At 39.9% G+C, this 21,015-nt stretch overlaps 1 protein-coding gene across 1 annotated transcript in view; it reads right to left on the bottom strand.

Annotated features, from left to right (window-relative positions):
- Positions 1 to 21,015, bottom strand: part of ZC3H13 (zinc finger CCCH-type containing 13) — a 64,769-nt gene that overhangs the window by 40,032 nt on the left and 3,722 nt on the right. The window contains 4 exon segments of the mRNA XM_025214723.1: positions 763 to 871; positions 9,498 to 9,609; positions 16,811 to 16,920; positions 17,339 to 17,464. Of these exon segments, the coding sequence (XP_025070508.1) occupies positions 763 to 871; positions 9,498 to 9,609; positions 16,811 to 16,920; positions 17,339 to 17,455 (448 nt within the window). The 5' untranslated portion in view covers positions 17,456 to 17,464.

Raw genomic sequence — 21,015 nt, 5'->3', positions numbered from 1 at the left:
ATCATGCAGACATCACACAACTTCACAGTAAGTCAAGTCACCTGTAATGCTAACAAGAGGAAATAGAAAAATTATGAAAGAAAAAAAAGTGTCCAAATCGATTTATGCAGTTAAAAGAAAGACACACTAGCATCTTAGACATCAAAATCCTTTTATGAGCACAGAATAGATAGTAGTAGTAGTAATGAAAACATCCATTTATCATCTTGCTACTGGGCTTCAATGCGACTTCAAGGTAAAGGCAAAGGTAAATGCATTTTTATATTTCCTGAGTTATGTCCTTGTGAATAAGATGGAAGTAAAAATTACTCCAAAATCTGATTTTTTACTTTAAATTCATTTACTGATCAGCTCTTAACAACTGATGCAATTTAGATTCAAAGAAACAACTTGGGATTTGAAAGGTTCTGCCAACCAGGAAGTGGCAACAGACCTATCTCCTTTTGTTTACTGTACAAATGAAATAATTTTATGACTACAGTCTTGTTCTATAAGATGCAGAACAGATTTTCTGACAGAATACAAAACAAGAAAAAGTCAGTGGTTACATTGTATTACTTGATCCGATTTGGACTGTTGTGTTCCTTTCTCCCGCACAGATACATGCCTCAGTATTTCACAGTTATCTGTGAGTGGCTACTACATGAATGTATTGTTTAGGAAAGTGAACTTTAAAATGCTCAACTTTCCATAAACTGATAATCTGGTAGTACGTGGAACACTGTAATAGAGTAAGAGGAGTCTTTATTGCGTTCCACTTACCTTCTCTATTTGTTTCCCAGTCTCCATTTTCCTCTTCACTTTCTGGAGTCCTTTCCTTGGTAATTTTGATGTCTTCCTTCTCTCTATGCCTTCCTCTTGAAGATTCTTTCTGCACAGAGGGGAAAAAAACCCGCACACTAAATCAGAGCAACAACCTTTTAAAAGAGAAGCCCAAGGTAGATAAAATTTATTTATTTTGCACTTTCTAAAAAATGCTGTAGAAATATATTTCTTTAATATGAAAAGTAAATATGTTCCGAGTTATCTAGAAATTCTATTGGGAATTTTTTTAGTATTATTTGATAGAATTAGTATGCAAGGCAGATGAAAGGTTTATAAGAAGGTAAAATAGAGACTTGAAGACAGGGCAAGAATCAGCTGACAAGCATGTGTTAAAGAGCAGTGTTTACAGCAAATTTCTGAAAGTATGCATCAGGTTTAAACCAGATTTAATATATTTAAAGCAGGTAGAGAATAGGCACTGCAACTGGAAGCGAGAATGGTTTTATGTAATTTAGCTTCTGAGGTCCCAACTGTAATGGGTGCATGCCTAACAGGGCTGTGTGAAGCTTCAGTCGCTAATTCAATTCGGCAGAGATTCAGCCCGATTCGGTGGCTGAATCTGAATCGAAAGCGAATCAAGAGACCCTTTATTCTCTCTGAATCGAATCGGAACCCTCAGAATTGATTCGGAGAGATTCGGAAAGATTCGATGATTTGGACATAGACACAGCTTTAAATGTTTTTTCTACATACCTCAGGGTACCAGGTGGCTTGTGAATGCTGAGATGGTGGGGCAGATGGAGCCATGGGAGCATGAGGGGATCCCCAGCACGCTTGGCAGTGGACCCGGAAGTGGACCACAAGCATTTCTGGTCCACTTCTGGGTCTGCCAGGAAGCACGCAGGGGACCCTCCACCTCCCCCCCGCACCTCGACGACTGAGGCCTCCTGGGTCTGGGGGGGCACCTGGGGTCCCCCTGCGGCTGATGGCCAAATGGCTGATTCTCTGAATCAGCATCAAATCTTCAGATTCGGATTTGGCCGAATGGAATTGGGACAGTGATCTGAATCCAAATCCAAATCGAATACAGCCCGTTTCACACTCCAATAATGCCTAACTTTATCTGATAATGGAAATCAAAGTATCAAAAAGCCTCATGTGGAGGAGGGCTTGGGGAGAACTCAAAGCTACACAATAGCATCTAGATTTATTGACAGCTTTACACTTGAAATATATATTTTATAACTAAATTAATTGCTGTCAGCCACAGAGTCCTTATTTTGCAGAGGGGGCAGATGACCCTATGGAACCACAAAGAAACCAGTATATTCTCATCACAGGAAATAAGGTTGCCACAGGCAGCTTGCTCATCTGCTGCTCTCCTCCCTGCACTAACTCCAAGTAGCGCAGCTTAGTAGTTGATGCAGTGAAGCTAAAAACATAACTATCTGCTACGAAAACCACCGGTGTTCAAATTGCACAAATTTCTACAGTGTCTTGCTTTTTACATTAGCAACTTTAAAACAGTGTCTTACCATCACTTAAGATTTTAATGTTTTTTAACTAAAAAGTTAAATGCACTTATGAACACATTGCAAAATGCCTCCTTGTTACTGCAAACAAACAAATAATGAAGTACATTTATTTCAAGGCACAACTAAGGTCACTAAACTTTGGTACATTACAGTAAAATCTTCAGTAACCGGCATGCTGGCTTGTAAGGAAAAGTGAAAATGGAAGTGCCCACTGTGGCACTTCCAGTTTCTCCGAGCACCCATGGCCTGGGCAAAGCAGCCTGTGCTGCCGAGCCCACATGGCCCGGGGGCATAACAGGCTGCGCAGGGCCCGCCTCCCTGTCCCGTGGGGCCTGCAGAGCCCGCGGGAGGGGCGGCAATGCTGCGGGAGGGGCGGCGACGCCCTGGACATGGCAGGAGAAGCGGCAGCCCAAACAGGTAAGGATGCCTGTTCGGGGCTGCTCAATTGACCAGAATATTTTGTTATCTAGCATCCCTCATGCCTTGGGGATGCCAGATAACAAAGCTTTTACTGTATTTAAAATGTAAGTAGAATTGCCCATTTTCAAACGCTTAGGCCCCAGGCACACATTCATTTAAAGGCAAGACAGGATCTAGTTCCTGATCCCAACAGTTGCGTTTTCTTCCATGCCACAAGTGCATGGCAGGAGGCACATTTTGAGATCAGAAATCTCAACCACACCCCTTCCATTTGCTAGTGCAGGGGGAAGTCTGGGATCATGACCAACTTGTCCCTGTACTACCCAAAAGACAGTGAAAGGGCCAACAGTTAAAAAGTTTAAAATATTTATCCTCTAGAATGAATGTTTTATTGGTTTAAATGCATTAAGTAATTTAGTTATAATAAAGTTTTCAGGTGCACAATGGATTGTTAGCTAAGAATTTAGCTGCCTGTACATCTGAGTACAATTCGTAGCCTGATGCTGAAGTTAACTGAAGTCACTGCTTAAACAGAAAGAGCACTAGATTTTATGGACCCAATTCCATAAAAGTATGGCGTATATTTAAGATAGTTAACAGGACATAAAAGAGCTCTGCCATCACCAAGAGAGATCAGCATTTCACAGAGTTGTGGTTCCAATGGCCTCATGCATACTTAAGTCAATTTCTTTCTCAAATCAACGAAGTTTGACAAAGTACTAGAAGTCTGACCCTAGTAAGTAAAACGGACTTCCAGTGAGAAGTTTCACTAACCTGCTAACCCAAACAGGGAAAACGTTCACAGTATTCCTGTATTCTGCAATTTTTGAGAAGTTGTATTATCTAGAGAAGCAACGAGCTAACATTACACATGTAAAGACCAATATGTATATGGAGTTCTAACACACAGAATGTCTAGAATCTAGAACAATCAAGCCACTGCCTATTGTAACAAGTATCCTCTGGACAAACCTGGTACTACTTAAAACTCCGAATATTCTTTAAACTTCAAAAAACTATGCAAATACTCACTCATGCCCAAAGCTCCAGTGTAAGATAAGCAGATATTGACCACTTTTTATAGAGAAGATGATGGAAAACAGAAAAGCTTAGCGACTTTCTGTAGACCAACAAATTAATATAACCCTTGGATTAGAACTGAGGTGCTTTATTTCTTCACCACTTGTTCACTTAAACTATGCTCCATACCAATCACATGGTAACTCCAGCTGGGAACGTTTGGTAATCTGTATTATCACCAGGAATCTCGATTTTCCATTTGCTGCAGAAAAACATGGATTTTCTCCTTTAAAGGAGAACACATGGAAAAACAGTTTTCCCTTTGCAGGTTGGCAGACTTGGGATTGGGGGGAGCAGGAAGGTGAAGATCAGAAGCAGGGGGTGCCATGTGCTTGCGCATGCGCACCATGCACATGGCAGCCACGCAGTGTGATGGAGAGCAGCTCTTGCAACTCTCCACAAGTAAGTCTATGGGAGGGCATAGATGAGGCATGGGGATGCAGATGCAATGGGTTACAGGGGACGGGCATGTCCTCACCCCCAGATGTGTGTGCCCACAGTAGCCATGGGGCTGCAGCCTAGCTGAACTGGCATAAACAGGAGTTGCCTCCACGGCTCAGCAGGCGGGACCAGGTGCGGGAGAGTGGAATATAGCGGTGAGGCTCATTGCTGCCACCACTGGGACCCCAGCATCAACGCAAGGAATAACAGACGAATGGGGGTTTCACCGACTTCACCTCCTCCCATCACCAGCCGCTCACGCGATGGGCCACAGTTCTATGCCACAGCTGTGGCCCAGGTGCCGCTCCTGTGCTCAGTCCACCCATGCTGCTCCCCACTCCACCACTGGTAACGGCAGGAGCAGGGGAGGGCAGCGCAGTGCCCCTTCCCCCCATCAGTTACTTTTCACACTACTGGCGGCACAGGGTTCTCGACACCGGCAATGAATCTCGCTGTCCCACTCCCCCCTCCTACACAAGGCTCCACCTGCCAGGCCACAGAGGCCCCCAAGAGAAGGGCAGCAGGGTGGGGAGCCCCGAGTCCCACAGCAGGCACCCTGCAACCTCCCTCTACTCCCCATAGGCTCCATTCCAGCTGTGTCACTGTGGGCAGGGGTGAGGGCTAGGCTCCGCATTCCTCCCTCCGCTCCAGCCCCAGCTGCTGCCGCCACACACATGGCAGCCACGGTTTGCATGCTGCTGTGCCGGCTGCGGCTGGCGCCCACAAGACGAAGAACAGGGAGTGGGTAGGATGCAATGGCCAGATCCCATAGCCCTGGCAGGTGGGGGCCCCCTCTAGCAAGGCTAGTGGGGTCAGTAGGCTGCAGGTTAGGAGTGAGAGACCCTGGCGGGAACAGGGGTGCTGCGGATTGTTGAGTTTGGGGCACCGGCAAGGACTGGGGTGGTGGGGGGAATATGCGTTGGAAGTGAGGTGCACTGGCAGGACTAGCGGGGCTGGGGCTCGGGAGTGAGGGAGAACGGCATGGGCAAGGTACAGGCATATCTAGGCTGCTCAGTGCCAGAAAGCCGAGGGGAGAGGGAACAATATCCACAGCTGCTCACCAGGACACAGGTCTATAAAGGCGACAGGGACAGCTCTGATTTTTCATGATAAAAAAAACAAAATCAAATGCCAAAGTACATAGGTATTTAGAATTTATTTTATTATACTAATTGAGGTACTGGTAGGTTTCCAAATCATTTTAAAATTGTAAGTATATCAATAAAGCAGTGTGTTCAACCGATATATATAGATAAAGATATATATATCTATATCTATCTATTAGGGCTGTACGAAGCTTTAGTCGCTGGTTCAATTCAGTGAAGATTTGGCCCGATTCAGCGGCCAAATCTCTGAATTGAATCAGGAGACCCTTTGATCTCTCTGAATCCAATCGGAACCCTCTGAATTGATTCAGAGAGATTTGACGATTTGGACATAGATGCAGCTTTAAATGTTTTTTCTACATACCTCAAGGTATCAGGAGGCTCATTATTGCTGAGATGGTGGGGAAGATGGAGCATCCCACAGGAGCACGGGTAGGGTCCCCAGTGCGCTCAGCAGTGGACTTGAAAGTGGACCAGAAGAACTTCTGGTGCACTTCTGGGTCTGCTGTGGAGCACCCCCCTCCCCCCCACCCGGCAACTGGTGCCTCCTGGGTCCTCCTGCAGTCGATTGCTGAGCCAGGGGGGCGCGGGCCCCGCGCACTTGGTGGTGGACCCAGAAGTGGACCACAAGTACTTCCAATCCACTTCTGGGTCTGCCACGGAGCATGCAGGGGGGGCCCAAACTGCGCTGCTGTGGGACGTTTTATCTGCCCCACCATCTCAGCGTTCACAAGCCACCTGGTACCTTGAGGTATATAGATATGAGTGGTGTTTTATTTTAAGCATGGAAAAGTACGGATTTGGGGCTTTTAGATCAGAGAATTTTGGAATTCTTTTAAACAGAGAAAACCAGGAAACTTGAAGATCACATGCTGTCATCCGTTCCCTTCTCACAGTCAGTGAAATACCAGAGTGACAGACAGCTTCAGAATATGAAATACATGCACATTCCTTTAGAATCGAGTTTCTAAGCGTATGCTTAAATACCTTCTCTTACAGTTAACTGTGTGTGGTCTTTAATCATGGGAAAACCCTTCAACTTTGCCCCTTAGCCACAAACATTCTTCATAAGTTACTGTGAAATATATTCCAATGTCAAGCTTTGCAAGGAATTCATCTTCTCATGATACAGTTGAACTACTTTTTCCATGCAAGTATATAATCTAACTTAGACAGGTACAGCAGAAATCTTGCCCTCTTATTTGTAAACTATTTTGTAGATTTACAGCATTAGGGTAATATCACAAACAAACAAAAATCCATGAACACAAGAAGAGCCATAATAAATCAGAGCAAATGTCAACATAGTCGGGAATGATCTCTTGTAGTGGACAGTACTAGATGAGAATGTAAACTCAAGAAACCCCAAAATGGACAATTAAGGAACAATCTGTTCACATCAGAAGTTTCTTTCTAAATCCAGGCATTTACTCATTATCTTATATCATGAAGCATAAAAATATATATTCCTCCCAGAAATGTTTTATACTATCTAATGCAGCTGTCTAATCCTTTTATGAAGCCTACTAAGTTCTCAGAATGTATCTTGTGGCAATGAGTTCCAGACTTTAGTTATGTGATGTAAGAAATACTTCTCTTTATTATTTATAAATTTGTTGCCTTTAAGTTTCATTTGGTGACCCCATCTATTACGTTAAAGAAAACAGGAGCATCTTATATTTCCTACTATGCATTATATACCTCTCATGTCTCCTTTTATTTGTCTCCTCTTCAAAACAGTCCAATAATCACCTCCTTGTCCTCCACTAGACACCTTCATCTTCTATTGTATCTTCTTTCAGATGGGATGACCATAATCAGGGTTTGAGATAAGACTGGACCATCAATTTATGTAATGACAAATTTTATTATCCTCTATTCCATTTTATACATTTTGTGGTTGCCACTGCACTTTGAACAATGTTTTCATTGAGCTGTCCACAATAACTGCTGTGATTTTCTCCTGAGTACTTAAGAGTTACTTTAAAACCCAGTAATGAGAATGAATCGTTTACAATTATTCCTTCACTCTGCATTACCTTGTATTTGTCAACAGTGAGTTTCTTCTGTCTTGCTTTTATAGGTCCATATGGAGTTCCTCCAAATATTCCCTACTCTTGATTGGGCAAATATTTTTATATCCTTTGTAAAATTGGCCATCCAAATTTCAAACTTTTCTCCAGATTCTCAATATACAAATTAATTGTAGCCCAGTCTTGGAATGAACCAGTGGGTTAGACTTTTTAACCTTTTGTCACATGGAAAATGAACCATTTATTCATTGCTTGTTCGCTTGGGCAGCTTCTAATTTCACAATTCTAAATTCTACCGTTCTATTTTACCACCTTTCAACTTTAGACTGCTCAGACTCTGAACCCTTTTGTTTCAAATGAGGCTACTTATATGTCAAACAAGTTTCATTAAGTCCCTATCTTTGTGGAAGAGTTTCAATTCCAACAGAACACAAAAGAACAATTTTCACTTAACTGCGTTATGCTCATTTCTCCGCCATGTATCATATTCCAAGAAGTGCTTAAGTCTCTCACTACCTATTTTAAATTAATGCTTACTGATACAATTCTCATGTTAATCCCAAATGCTACTCCCTCCAATCCTGAAATATAATAGCTGTTTTAATGACAGGGTGCTTATTTCTGTCAGCAACTCAGCCACTTTATTCTTCAGTTTTTTCAGAACGCTTGGCTGTATACCATCTGGTCGTGGTGACCTGCTGCCCTTTTTCAACTCGTTCCAGAACCTGCTCTTTTTGACACACCACTCTGTCTATGTCTCATCTTCATTAACTGAAAAGCATAGATATTTCCCCACCATCATTTGTGCTGGAGACTGATGCAGAGGAATTATTTCAATTCTTGGCAAAACCCTTATTCTTCTTAATAGCTTCTCCTACTCTCTGTTATTCAGCAGACCCAACAATTATCTTGCACAACTCTTATTTCTGACACACTTTTTATTTTTTATATTTCTTTAGTTACTACATTAACAGAAGGTTATGAATACGTTTTAAGATCTCAGAATTAAAAAGACCAAATTAATGTTCACTCATGAAAAAAGGAATCATAATTTTTAATAATAGGGAAAAAACCCACACATTCCCACTCTCTCTGTTTTCAAGAGCAGCTGAAATATTTTGATCAAATGTAAGAATATTCAAGTAAAAGACTGAAAGCCTGGAAAACTGCAGCAAGTTAGGAACAACTGAAAACACAAATTAGAATGGAAACTACTATGCAACTTTAATGGTAGTAATTGTCAACAATTCCCTTGTTACTTCTCAAGCAAATTCCCACTTACATGCAGCAAGTAGGAAATAACTGAGGAAAGACTGCTATGAATACCTGCAGAAGCAAACCCCCCCTCTTAAAAAAAAATCTTCTAGCAGATCTGAGGATAAAGATAGTCTGAAAAGGAGTGACCCAAGAATAAATGGATGAGGCAGTTGCACAACTGCAGAGAAGTCTTATCAATCCTGTCTCTATTCATTAGTAATGTCAATGGAGAAGGTGAAACATTTTACTGAGGGGGGAGGGGAAGTGATGGGCAAAGGGAGGAAAGGAGAGTTTTGACTAGGGAAGAAAAGAGAATTTCAACTATGGAATTTGCTACAAAGGGAGAAAAATGATGAGCTAAGGGTGTATGAATTAATAGGAGCTTATGAAGAAAGGTATTCGGGATTAACAAAATGGAACTCGGGATGAGGTGCAAGTAAATGATGGGCTGGAATAAGTGTAAATAAGGCTGGGTGGTTTGCGCACTTCACTTAGGGTACATGACTAGCAGATTTTTGCCTCAGTTGGCATATTTAAGAACATCAAAAAGTAATAGTGTATATCAAGTAGCTGCCACGCTTCATCCCACAGGCTGCTATATTATGTAACATGTATGTTGAACTTGTAAAGAGATTTGGGAACCTGAGAGGGAAAAACTGCCATATAATTGCAAAATCATTAAAATACTTTAACGCAATTAAAAGTTAAGAATTTTTAATAAATTTTGTATTACATTATACAAAATGTTTTCTGTATTTAACATTCAATGTTAATTTAAAAGTCGCCATGACCAAGTTTTTAAGACATGCTGCCTGACTGCTACTGAAGGAGTCTGGAGTTTCTGTGAACTCCAATCTTACCCTAACAGGAGAAGACGATTCCTCTGTATTTCGTTTCTGTGGCTCAGTTTCAACCTCTTGACGTTTGTTCTTCATTCTTTCCCGAAGATCCCCAGTGGGCCTTTCTGGTGACCTGCATAATGTAGAAATATAATATAGCCATTTCTATCATATTTATCTCTCTTTTTAAAAAGAATAATAATATTCCTTCAATGATTTTTGCATGGATCGTTATTAAAAAATCTAAGTTCTCCACCAAAGCAGAATACAAGCTAATGAAATCTAGTGAGTACAATAATGCTAAACTGTCTTTAAATTTAAAAAGTTGTACTAGTTTCCAAGCAGTCAAGGAAAACTGCTTCTAGGGGGAAAAAATTAGTTGGCACAATACTGCTTTACTAGACCAACTAATCTTATGTAGGACATTCTTGAATAGGGACAGTATAGCTAACAAGTCAAAAGTGCAGCACTATTTCAGATCAGTGTTTAAAGTCCCAGCCAAGCGGTTTCCATTCATGTCTGCCTTCCCCTAATGTAATAACCACTCATGACCCCATTACACCCTTCTTACCCTAGCACCATCTATATTCAAAGTTGCACTGGTCAAATAAAGCTGTAACTTCTGTTTAACTAGGCTAAAACCTTGCGTGGACACATTAAGAGCATCCACACATGATTCTGCATTGGCTTTAACTAAATCTAAATTCGTCTGAACAAAGATTTAAAAGTTATACCAATGCATCAGTGAATATAAGTCAGGGCTCTGATCTGAGGTCATACTCATGCAAAATTTCAAAGTTCCCATGGTCTTGGCCATACTCTTAAAAAGGAAAGCTATAGCAAATGTAGGTATCAGCAACCCTCCCACTAAGGCTTAGTCTGCACCAAAGGTGTCAAGATAAGCTGGCCCTGTGGACAAGGTAAGGGTCACTGGGCTGATCTACAGGTTAGATCAGAATCAATCCCTGTACCACGAGCAGCGTCCACTGCACCACGTTCAGCTGCATGCAGCACATCCGCACCACTCCCCAACTGCATGGGCTTGTGCTGCATGCAGGTTAGATCCAGTGCTGCATGCAGTGCCTTGCTGGGCCAGTCCTGCATGCTGGCTCCCCCCGCCCAGTCCAGACCAGACTGGCCCTGAAACCAGGGTGCAGGGCCAATCTAATAGGGCCCCACATGCTGCCCGTGCTCTTCTAGACAGACCCCGTTCATGCAGAGCCAGGTCCGGCCCACATACCACATGCAGAGTGAGCCCTGGAACTAGTGCATGCTGAATGCAGTGCAGGGCTGGACTGGTTGCATGTGCTAGACATGGCAAAAGGGGCCAGCACAGGGCATGTGCTGCATGCAGCGCCCTGCATACTCGTTTAATTTTAACCAGCTCCGAAGCCAGTGCACAGCGTTGGTCCGGTGCAGGCACAGCATACAGCACGGACCCCAGACCAAACCTCCTCTGCCATATGCAGTACATGCCCTCAGTCCAGTCCCTGGCACCACATGCAGCATGCATGGCTGGGGCAAAGATGTGCCTCAAGCAGTACAGTGAGGTCAGTCCAGAAAAACATGGACCAGCTTATATAGCTCCCCAAGGTCAATCCAGTCTGCCAGCTGTATGTTTGACACCTCTGGGCTCCACACGTGTTATACTCATACAAATTATAATGAACAGCAGCATGGATCTGTTCAATGACACGGTTATAGTAGTACAAACCAGCATGCACTTAGGTATACTGGGATGAAAAGGACCTTAGATCTTTAACATAATAGTAATAATGTAATATATAATTAGGAACCTATCTAAATCGCCATTTTGTGGATTTTGCGGAAACCGCAAAAAAGTGTTGTCCACAACTGCTAGGAAATCCAGCATTGGCTGCGATTTCCCACAAAACCAACCAAAAAAAAGCAGTAGTGACACAGAACGAGTGAAGGCGCCCTCTGTCAATCAATGGCAAGGGGTGAGCCTGCCAGGGCTCCTCCACCAATCAGCAGCAAGAGGAGGAGCCACTGAAATGCCCACAAAAAATTAGCTCTGCATGCCACAAGTGGGCCGCACAAAAGCCTTTACCTCACTGTAACTTAGGTAAGCCCCTATATACAGTAGAGTATGGACAGACCACCAAGATACCACGAGATGAAAAAAGTGTGGGATTTAACCATGTTCAGCTGCTTTAGCCTGATATAAATTTAAAGCTAACCTGCAGTATTTTATCCTTAAATGAAAGAACGCTAAAATCAGATTAGCTTCCAGTTTCCACAGAGGAAAAGAAAGCATATGGGCAATTAGTATGGATCTGAGGCACGATAAATATATGCCCCTTTCTGTTTCTCAGTAAACTTTTCCATGCGTCTTTGCCCTGAAATACTCCTCCCTTTTTTAGGGGGAAAAAAACTAAACTAGTATTAGGCATCTTTACAACTGCATCCACAACAGAGGTGAGTAAGACTTCATCATAAAAGAATTGAAGCAAAATAACGTGTGCTTCAGATAAGTCCTTCAAGTACAAGTGCTGAAGAAGCTGCTGTTCAAAGCCTTTCAAGTCTAGACATAGTGTTGTTCTCAACAAACAAACTTATCTCAATACTAAGCACTGATCCTGTGGAGCTCCTGCTAATTCCAAACCACAAATTCCAAACATTTGTTTCTTCACCATTTTCGTTCAAGCTAAATAGAAAACACTGATTAGCTACTTGAGCCGGGTGAGAGGGGGGCGGGTTGCCCAAGATTTGAAATAATGAAACCTCCAGTTGCTTCAGGACATTGCTCGTTTTATACTGATTAATATTGCCTTTAGAAACAGCAAGTTCGAGTATTTCCATATTTTTCATTATTGTTTTCCCCATTCTAAAATGAGTCGAACTCTTTCCTTCTGGCTATCCCACATATACAAATATTTATGAAAAAACGGATCTGTTTCTCATTTTAAATCTTGCTCATTTGTTTCACTTCCTTTTTTTGCAATAACTTCCATAGTTAAAAATGTTAAATATGGTCATAATGTTCAGTCTTAAGAGAGGTCTAAGGAGAAACAAAGATGTACCCTCCTCATGCCTAAATATATATTTAATTCTCAATAAAGCACACCCATAGGATGCTGTAAGTCAGAGGAAGAGTATAACTTCTTAAATATATTGTCATTTACCCATATTTCAAAACAACACTGATCAACATAATTACCCGGCATAAGTCATCTTCAAAGTGGTCATACTTGCAGCTTTTTAATGGTTATGGTTTTGTGAAGCTATAGCTCAATTAAATATATTTTTAGTACTGAAAAATAATTCAGTAATGAATTACTTGAAATATCAAAACCATCTCTGAAATAGCTGTTCACAATCTCCACCCCCAAAAATAACTTCCTTTCAGCATTACAAAAAGTAGTAACTGAATATTCTTTATATGTATTTTATTTAAAAGTCAAATTTCTTCTGTTACCACCTCTCCTACACAAAAAAAGATCTTGAGTTATGGAACTGACAAATATAGAAAGCAAAAGGATTGCACATGATCTATAGATAATACTTTGACTGCAAAACACAGGTTAAGCATTATCAACAGGAGCTTTCCTGAGAATAAGACAGATTAGCAGAACTTGTTGAAAAGGCAGCTAACGTACTGTCCAGCCAAAGAAATAATACTCTACTTGTGTTTCTAGAATATGTAGCATTTCTCTAAGTTTTAGGAAAAGGAAGAGACACATTCCAAACACAATCTCTCAGTATACCATAGGTGAGGAGGGAAACTGGAAACTAGAAGCAGCTCAGTATAATTAGGAATTATTCAAAACTTTAAGATGAGGAAAAGAACAGGAAACAAGAAGCAGAACAAAGCATGATGGGACTGTTACTCCTTATATCTACAGGGGAAAAAGGCACTTGATGAAATGTCAGTAACCATCTCTCTAATAAAAAAACCCAATATAGAGGCAGTAGAAACCAATAAGCACATTTCACCACATTTATATGTAATTGTTCAGGAAGTCTTGCCTGTTTTAAAGTACTTTGGTTTTACATACAGAAAATAGCTTGGAAGATAATAGAAAAATTACTGGAAATTGCAATAGTTTATTTCTAGTGTACTGGAAGTTCACTGTCTTGAATGTTTTATCCCCCTCCCCCTTTAAAAATTGTTTATATATTGCAAGTAGTACATGGGGAAAACACCCCAAAACCTTAATATCTGCCTTACAGCACAAGTTAAAACATGAGATGCTGAGGTCTAAACTAAGTAACAATATGGCCAGATTGCAATTAGAAATGCAAGTTGTAGTATAAGGGATTCTTGCCTGTCTCAATGTCTATTTAAAAGGAATTCCTAAAGAAATATTCTATAGGAGGCCTTGTGTTTTCTGCAAGATACAGGAATCTTCCATATTTTAAACTTGACCTATACTACAGAATTTCACCATTTCACCGTTACAGCTAAGCATTATTTCCAGCAGCATTTTAGCTCATCAAGCAGCTTGGCTTGTATTAACCAGTGCAGTGTGACCACTAAGCATACCAACCACCTTTATCTTTACACTATGGCCTCAATCCCTGTAACATCAGGGACAGTTCCAGGAGCTTATGCTGCTGTGCATGTTTGATATCTGTCCACTGACTGACACATACAGTTGGTGTGTATATTATGATGAGATAATCTTGAGATCACTATAGGGGATGCATCAATTCTCAGTTTCATTTTAATACTAGTTGAGCTTGTCAGAATACATGCGTTTGTATTTGTTAACATTATATTGTATTTGGTTTCTTACAATGATTTGTTTTACTTTTTGCTTCCAGTAGCTTGATTAATGTGTGATAAGCATAGGCTCAAGGGTTCAAACAGTTGTATACAGTCACTACCAGAAAAGTCCAACAGGTGTTCCTACACCCCGATGACTCTTTATCTAAATTCTTATAAGATAACCCAAGATACAGAGGGAGGTCATTATTCTGGGCTAGCTGATGAAGCTAGATTGTCACCCTGTTCTTATTCCCTGATCCCATGCTATGAGGTGTACATGACATTTGGATGCTATGGAAGTACCAAACAACTGGCTCTTCAGTATACCATAAGCAGGTAGGAAGAAAGCTAGGATTCACTTTGGGATCATGGAGGAATGTTGACATAAGTCTTCTTACTACATCCCTTTTCTGTTGTCCCGCAGCACCTTCTGCCATCCCATCCTTCCCCCTCTCCCCCTGCCCCTCAAGTCTCAGCTATTTGGGAGATGAGGCTGTCTACTGAGGGCCAAGACCTTGATAATGTATAGGTAGTAATATACTGGTTTGTTATTAAATCTCAGTAGCAACTTAACACATGCATATTGGACCTATTCCATGCTGTGTAGTTCATGAACAGATCAAGATACATGGTGTGCAAGGGGGAGACGGGAGTGTTTAAGCTCAAATAACGTTTTACATTAAAAGAGTTTCTGAAGTCTAAATGAACCATCAGATGCCCTGTTTTCCTACTGTAGGAGGAAAGCCTTAATTGGGAAGAGTAAGAGCAAAGTTGACGTGAAAAAAAGGCTTCTTCTAGGCAGACATGGATCTGGAGGGGGAAGAAATGGTTGACAGCCTATGCTTTGTGCTAGTAAAGCTGCTTGCAAAAGAGTCACAGGACTGCACTGAGAAGATTAACTAAACAAAAGTGTAACCACCACCCCTGGACTTCCCTGACACACCAGCATTGGCAGTGGTTTGAATTGAACTGGTGCAGAAAGTAACATGTTCATTGCAGAGAGCTGACAATTTCCCTGGTACTTGGAACATCCAGGACACATTTCCAACAGCCTGACAAGTGTCCCTGCCACCTAGAAGACTACTAGAGATGCTAAAATTCTTTAATGCAGAACAGACTTGTCTGTGTCTGGCCAAGAGCTACCAGCAGAATTACTACAACATACCAGCAAATATCTAGATGCCCTGTACGTTCTCTTAATATACGTTCTTACCCAATTAAACAAGTTAACAGTATGCTACACAATTTGATTTTCATTCTCTCTCATAGGAAAGTGATAAAAAATGAAGAGAGAAACCAGCATTATTAAGAGCCAGCGATAATTTTATAGCTTTACATGAGGAAGAAAGTTACCAAAAATCCAGCCGTAAGCAGCAATTTACCTTTAAAATCACCAAGTAGGAGTATATACTGAATATCCTCCAAACACAGTATCAAGGGGAAAATTTCACTTAATATGTACCAGTAAATTCTCAAGAAACACTTATACATAAAACCTTTTTTCCCTTTGATTTTTGAGACATATAGGACAGAACAGAGTAAGATCCTTTGCACATTGGAAAAAGCCTACAGGTACCCTATATTTTGTATCCAAACTGCTACACTTTTGGAAGTTATAAAAAGAGCAAGTAAGTGTAGTTTAGCATCTTCAGATAAAAAGCAAGGAAAAAGGAAACAGAACAAGGACTAGAACCATAACCTCAGAAAGGGTCTCCTATTTGACCTTCATCAACTACCTTATCCTCACTTCAGACGAAGGATATCACCTACATCACAGTACTGTTAGGTAGAATAACTACTGTTTGTAACCTGAGATCTTTGTATGAAAGGACTGAAATGAAAATTATGAAGTCATATTTTTTCTATAGCAGAAGTGATTCAGATTTATCATTAGCTTTACTTTCAGTTAGTGAACAGGAAGTTATACGACTTGAAGAGAAACTGGAGTTTCTCTAAACCAGACACTTTTCAAAGACAGAATTTAAAAAATGATTATAACTGATGAATAGGCAAGTTACAAAATGTATTCATTTTTCTTAAAAATAAGCTTACACTTTTCAGATCTCCTCTTGTGATGCAGAGGATTTGTCCATATAGAACTATAGTTATAAAAGTACATTTTGATGTACTAGAATCTTTTCATAACTGGAAAAAGAATAGCTACCTCAGCCACCCAACAATATTGTTACTGATGAAGGCAAAAAAGGATGTACTCTGATTTTGTAAGTACTGACTTAAGCAGTTGCAAAACAGCAGTTTGGCAGAAGACAAAGGCATACTGAAGCTGTAATGAGCCTATACAAAAATTCACATACTAAACCACTTGTATTTCCTATTTCATGAAAGTACGATTGAGCAAAGGAAGTTAATCTGCATCTAGAACATTTTATTATTTTTTGTAAATCTCACAGACACACACAAAAATCAGGGTAATGCCAGTGCAACTTGCCAAATTGTTGTTTTTAGCAGCTTCACAATCCCAATGATTATTGATAAAACATACCATTAGGCACACCATAGCATTTCCAATTTTCACAGAAGACATTTGCAAAAGCTATTTTCCTACAGCACGTGAACAATTCAAAGTGAGTTCTTGATTTACCTTCTATAACTGCTGCTATAGCCTTTACCTCGTGGTGAAGGGCCATGTACGAATCTACATGTGTTCCCATAGAGGCAGTTGCCAGTCTTCAGCCAGTTACGGCACTGTGTCTAAGAGACAGACATTACTGGGTGAATTTCACACTCATTTCTGGAAAGACCACTGGTGTGCGTGTGGCAGAATACACAAATTACTCTACATTTATTTCCATTTATCTGAGATTTCCCTCTGCCAATAATTTACTTCATAAAAACCAACAATTAGCATAAAGGTCTGGCAAAATAATAAAAATTCTATTAAACAACCTTATTACTGCACCTCACATAAGAGGGTACAACACAAGTTATTTAAAAATCTACTAATTCATATCTTGATGAACACCCGGAGTTATGGGGCTCCCGTCATTTCCACTAATATCACCAGTCATTGGGTATTTACTAATCATGAACTACTCTACTACATTGTCTATATCCTGGAAGAGAAGATACTGGGAAAGTGAGGAAGAGAAAAAACACTTTTACAACTCACCTCTGCAGTACTTCCAGTGCTGGGTCCAAGCCTTTCAAACACACTGGGTCTTCGGGACGTGCTATCGGATATGGTCTTGGTATTTTCCACTGTGACCTTCCTTCTAATTTTTGACATTTTGTACTACTTCAACCAAAAAAAAAGCAAAACTGTAAAATCTTCAATCTGGGGCTATTGACACGAAATTCATAAAGATAAAATATTACACTATAAATTGTATGACTTGCTGCAGAGGTGATGGATAAAGAAACAAGAGAGGTCATAAATGAGTAAAATGTATCTAATTACAGAGGGGATGACTTTAATGATAAATAAAACAGTTTCAGATTAGTCAACTGAACATTTAGAATTATGTTTTTTCATTTTATTTTATGACCAGCTTTAGATTCCCTGCCTGCCTTTTGGAAAAAGCTCAGGTGATGCTCTGTTTATTCAGGCAAAAAACAAAACGCAAAAAGCAGTTTTCTCTGATCACATGTTTTTGGGCATCAGTTTTGGAATTTCAAGTATAAAACACCACTCTATGGTATTTACCCACGGCCTCAAAACTGGTTTGACTGGTAAAGTTGGCGCTCAGTTTTAGAAGCCAGGGGTGCTTATACATGTGCAGCGAGGCTTCTCCCATGCACTGTAATTACAGCATGTCAGAGCAGACTCAAGCATCCCCATGCTGAAAAATGGCGATGGGGGCGCCATTTTTCAGTGTGGGAATGTTGATGCACGTGACCCTCCGGGTGCTTTAATTAGAGCAGCTATTGAAGCCACACTAATTAAAGTGCCTCCCCAATGCCCACTCCCAGAGCACATGTATAAACAGCCTTAGGTTTCTGAAAGGGAACTCGTATTTCTCCCTTCACTGTTAAAGGCAACCCACTGGAAGCCATCTCCGTTGCCCTGTACTCTCTGCCCTTCCACTTATCCATTCCTACCAATCATTGTTGTGCATACTGTTCAATGTAAAACTGTCTACAACTGTTGAGTTTTTAAAGAATGAAAGATGGCATTTATACATTTTATAAACAAATACAGCATAAGCCCAACAAATGAGGAAATTACAAACTGTCTTACCTGGGAGAAGGAGGGGCCTTTTAAATAGAATATCAAAGGGGAAAAGAGGATATCACGCAGGAAACAGAGGTTGCAAAGGGAGCAGAATGGACCCCAAAAATGAATGTCCATTGTTTCAAGCACTATTAATCTATACCAAAAAAAAAAATTGACTCAAGAAGGCCAGTCTGTATCTGAGAAGTCCACTGCTACTTAAAAAAAATGGCAATATCAACCAAAAATGTCACCTGTAACCTGTATTTTAAATATAGCTGATATTTTCACTTCTGTGCTACAGTGGAAGCTCACTGTCCAGGTCTCACAGTTATCCGAATGTATCTATTTCCTCAGAGGTCTGACTTCAAAACAAAGTTCTCTCTAAAGAAAGTTCTCTCTAAAGAAAACAATTTACGTAAATCCTTAAGTGCTCTAACTCTTTTACAACTTCAGGGGGGGAAAAAAAGGTTTAAGTTTTCTTTTTCAAGTTTTCCCACCCCCAAAGATGGCTTATCCATACCCTTGATTATCTGAAAAAATCTATTTCCCAAGTAACTTTCAGACAACCAAATTTATATTAGGCAACAATCCTTCTTACCCTCAGGGAAGGAAGAAGTTAACCATTTAATATTCATTAAATAGGGATTTAATAGGGATTATAAGCAATGGTCAACATATATTAGTTCTGGAGGATGAAATAGGCAGCAGAATAGTTATATTTGCCACTAAGAAGTTATTTGGATTAGTAAAAACTGTAGAAAATAGTTAGAAAACCAAGAAAGATTTACTTAAGTTAGAAGATTAAAGTTATACAACAGTCGATGAAATGTAAATAAATGTAATGTAATGCACACCAGAAGAAATTATGTTGATTATTAGATACGCAATGAGTTCAAATTAGTCCAGCCTTTTGAGAAAAATTACGAGTTATTGTGGACAGCTCAATGTGCAGCAGTGGTTATAAAGATTAACAAGATAAATAATTGAAGTAAGAAGATGAAATAACATAAAATCTAGCCTAGCTCAATTCCTTCCAAGTCAGGTCATTCCCTAAGTAAATCCCATGTTTCATCCATACTAAAATATCATGCAATTACATCCTTGATCAGGGCTACAAAACATATTAAAATGATAAAGCATAGATTAATAGGACATATCAAATATTTACTTTAACAGGCTTCATTAAAAAAAGACATCTGAAACAGGAAAGGTTACAAGAACAGCACTGATTATGGCATGGGCAAGGGGTTTCAACATATGAGGTGAGTAAAATGAGATTTAGTGCAAAAGTAGTACAGTAACATGACAGAAGTATACATCATGATGTAAGGTATAAAAGGAGTCCCCATTCATCTTTCCTTGTAATAAGAATGGCCCTTTATTTTCAATGAAACAAAGGCAACAAATTTGATTTTTAAAACTATACTTCACAGAGCAATTATTACATTTTTGGAATTCACTGCCACAGAAAATTAAAGTGTTGAACAGATTTTAGAAAGGATAATTATTTTAGAAGATGGTGGTAATAATAGTGCAGTTATGAATTAATAAGTACTTTCATTCTAACTCCCTGTTAGGAGCTTAAAACCTTTCAACTTACATTTTGGCCTATAATTTCTTTGTAGTCTGAGCCAAAAGAAAGTTTTTAAAAGATTCTATGCAGCCACTTTTTTCTTTTGTTTTCTGGTTGTTGTCACACTAAAGATTTTTTGTTTGCTTTTTAAACATAAGTTTAGTGTGCATTCATTCAGATGACCCAAGATCAGCGCCATTCTTAAATTCTGACATACATCTAACTCTCAATGTGCTTTAGTAACCAGAAAGAAGTTTGACAACTATAGAGCAAGTGAAAACAGCAGGATGTGACTGCATGGCATACTGTTTTCCATATCCACTGAAGTACATATGAAGGTAACAATCCTGGAATTAGATTTTCACAGTTAGACTTCTTGGGGGAGGAGGGAGGGACGGGGTAGGGAAACGGTGTTCACCTATTTGAAGCTTATTGCAAGATCAGGGCCCAGTTACAATTCTCTAGATAGAAGCAAGTACATCTTAACATCCATATGTAAAATACACACAATTATGAAACTGAAGGAAATCTGAATGCACAATACATTTTTCACTTACTGATTACTATGTATATATTATTACAAACCTGCAGCAGAGATTTTAAATGAAAAAATAAAAGTTGCTTTTATATTTAGGTTATGGCAAGTGTGAAATGCCCTCCCCCCACCCTCTTTACATAAACTTCAAGGCAGGCAGGAGAAGGGAAGGGAAGGTTTTTTCTGACATACCCAGCCAGCAATTTAACAAACAGCCAAAAGCAAATGAAACACACAATCCCCATAAAAATTTCCAAGTTACTTTCATTCTCTCTTGTTTTCTCTTACAGTACTCCTAGCCCCGCTGACCATAATCCAAAAATCAATCCTCCACTGACCACCAGTGCAGTTCATTCTTTCTGTCAAATTCACACATCCTGCTAATGGAGTCTATTTCCAAATCTCCTTCCTATTGAGTGTCTGAAGCACTCAATAGTTTCCGTAACTGGGAACTAATTTTTTAAATACTATAATTAAAAGGAAACCTACTTTGGTGATGTGACATAACTTAGTAACTAAATATTC

This window comes from Alligator sinensis, unplaced genomic scaffold (genome assembly GCF_000455745.1).
Source record: "Alligator sinensis unplaced genomic scaffold, ASM45574v1 scaffold1219_1, whole genome shotgun sequence".
In the NCBI taxonomy this organism is placed as follows: Eukaryota; Metazoa; Chordata; order Crocodylia; family Alligatoridae; genus Alligator; species Alligator sinensis.
Note: the sequence above shows the minus strand (reverse complement) of the source record. Positions and strands in the feature narration are given on the sequence as shown.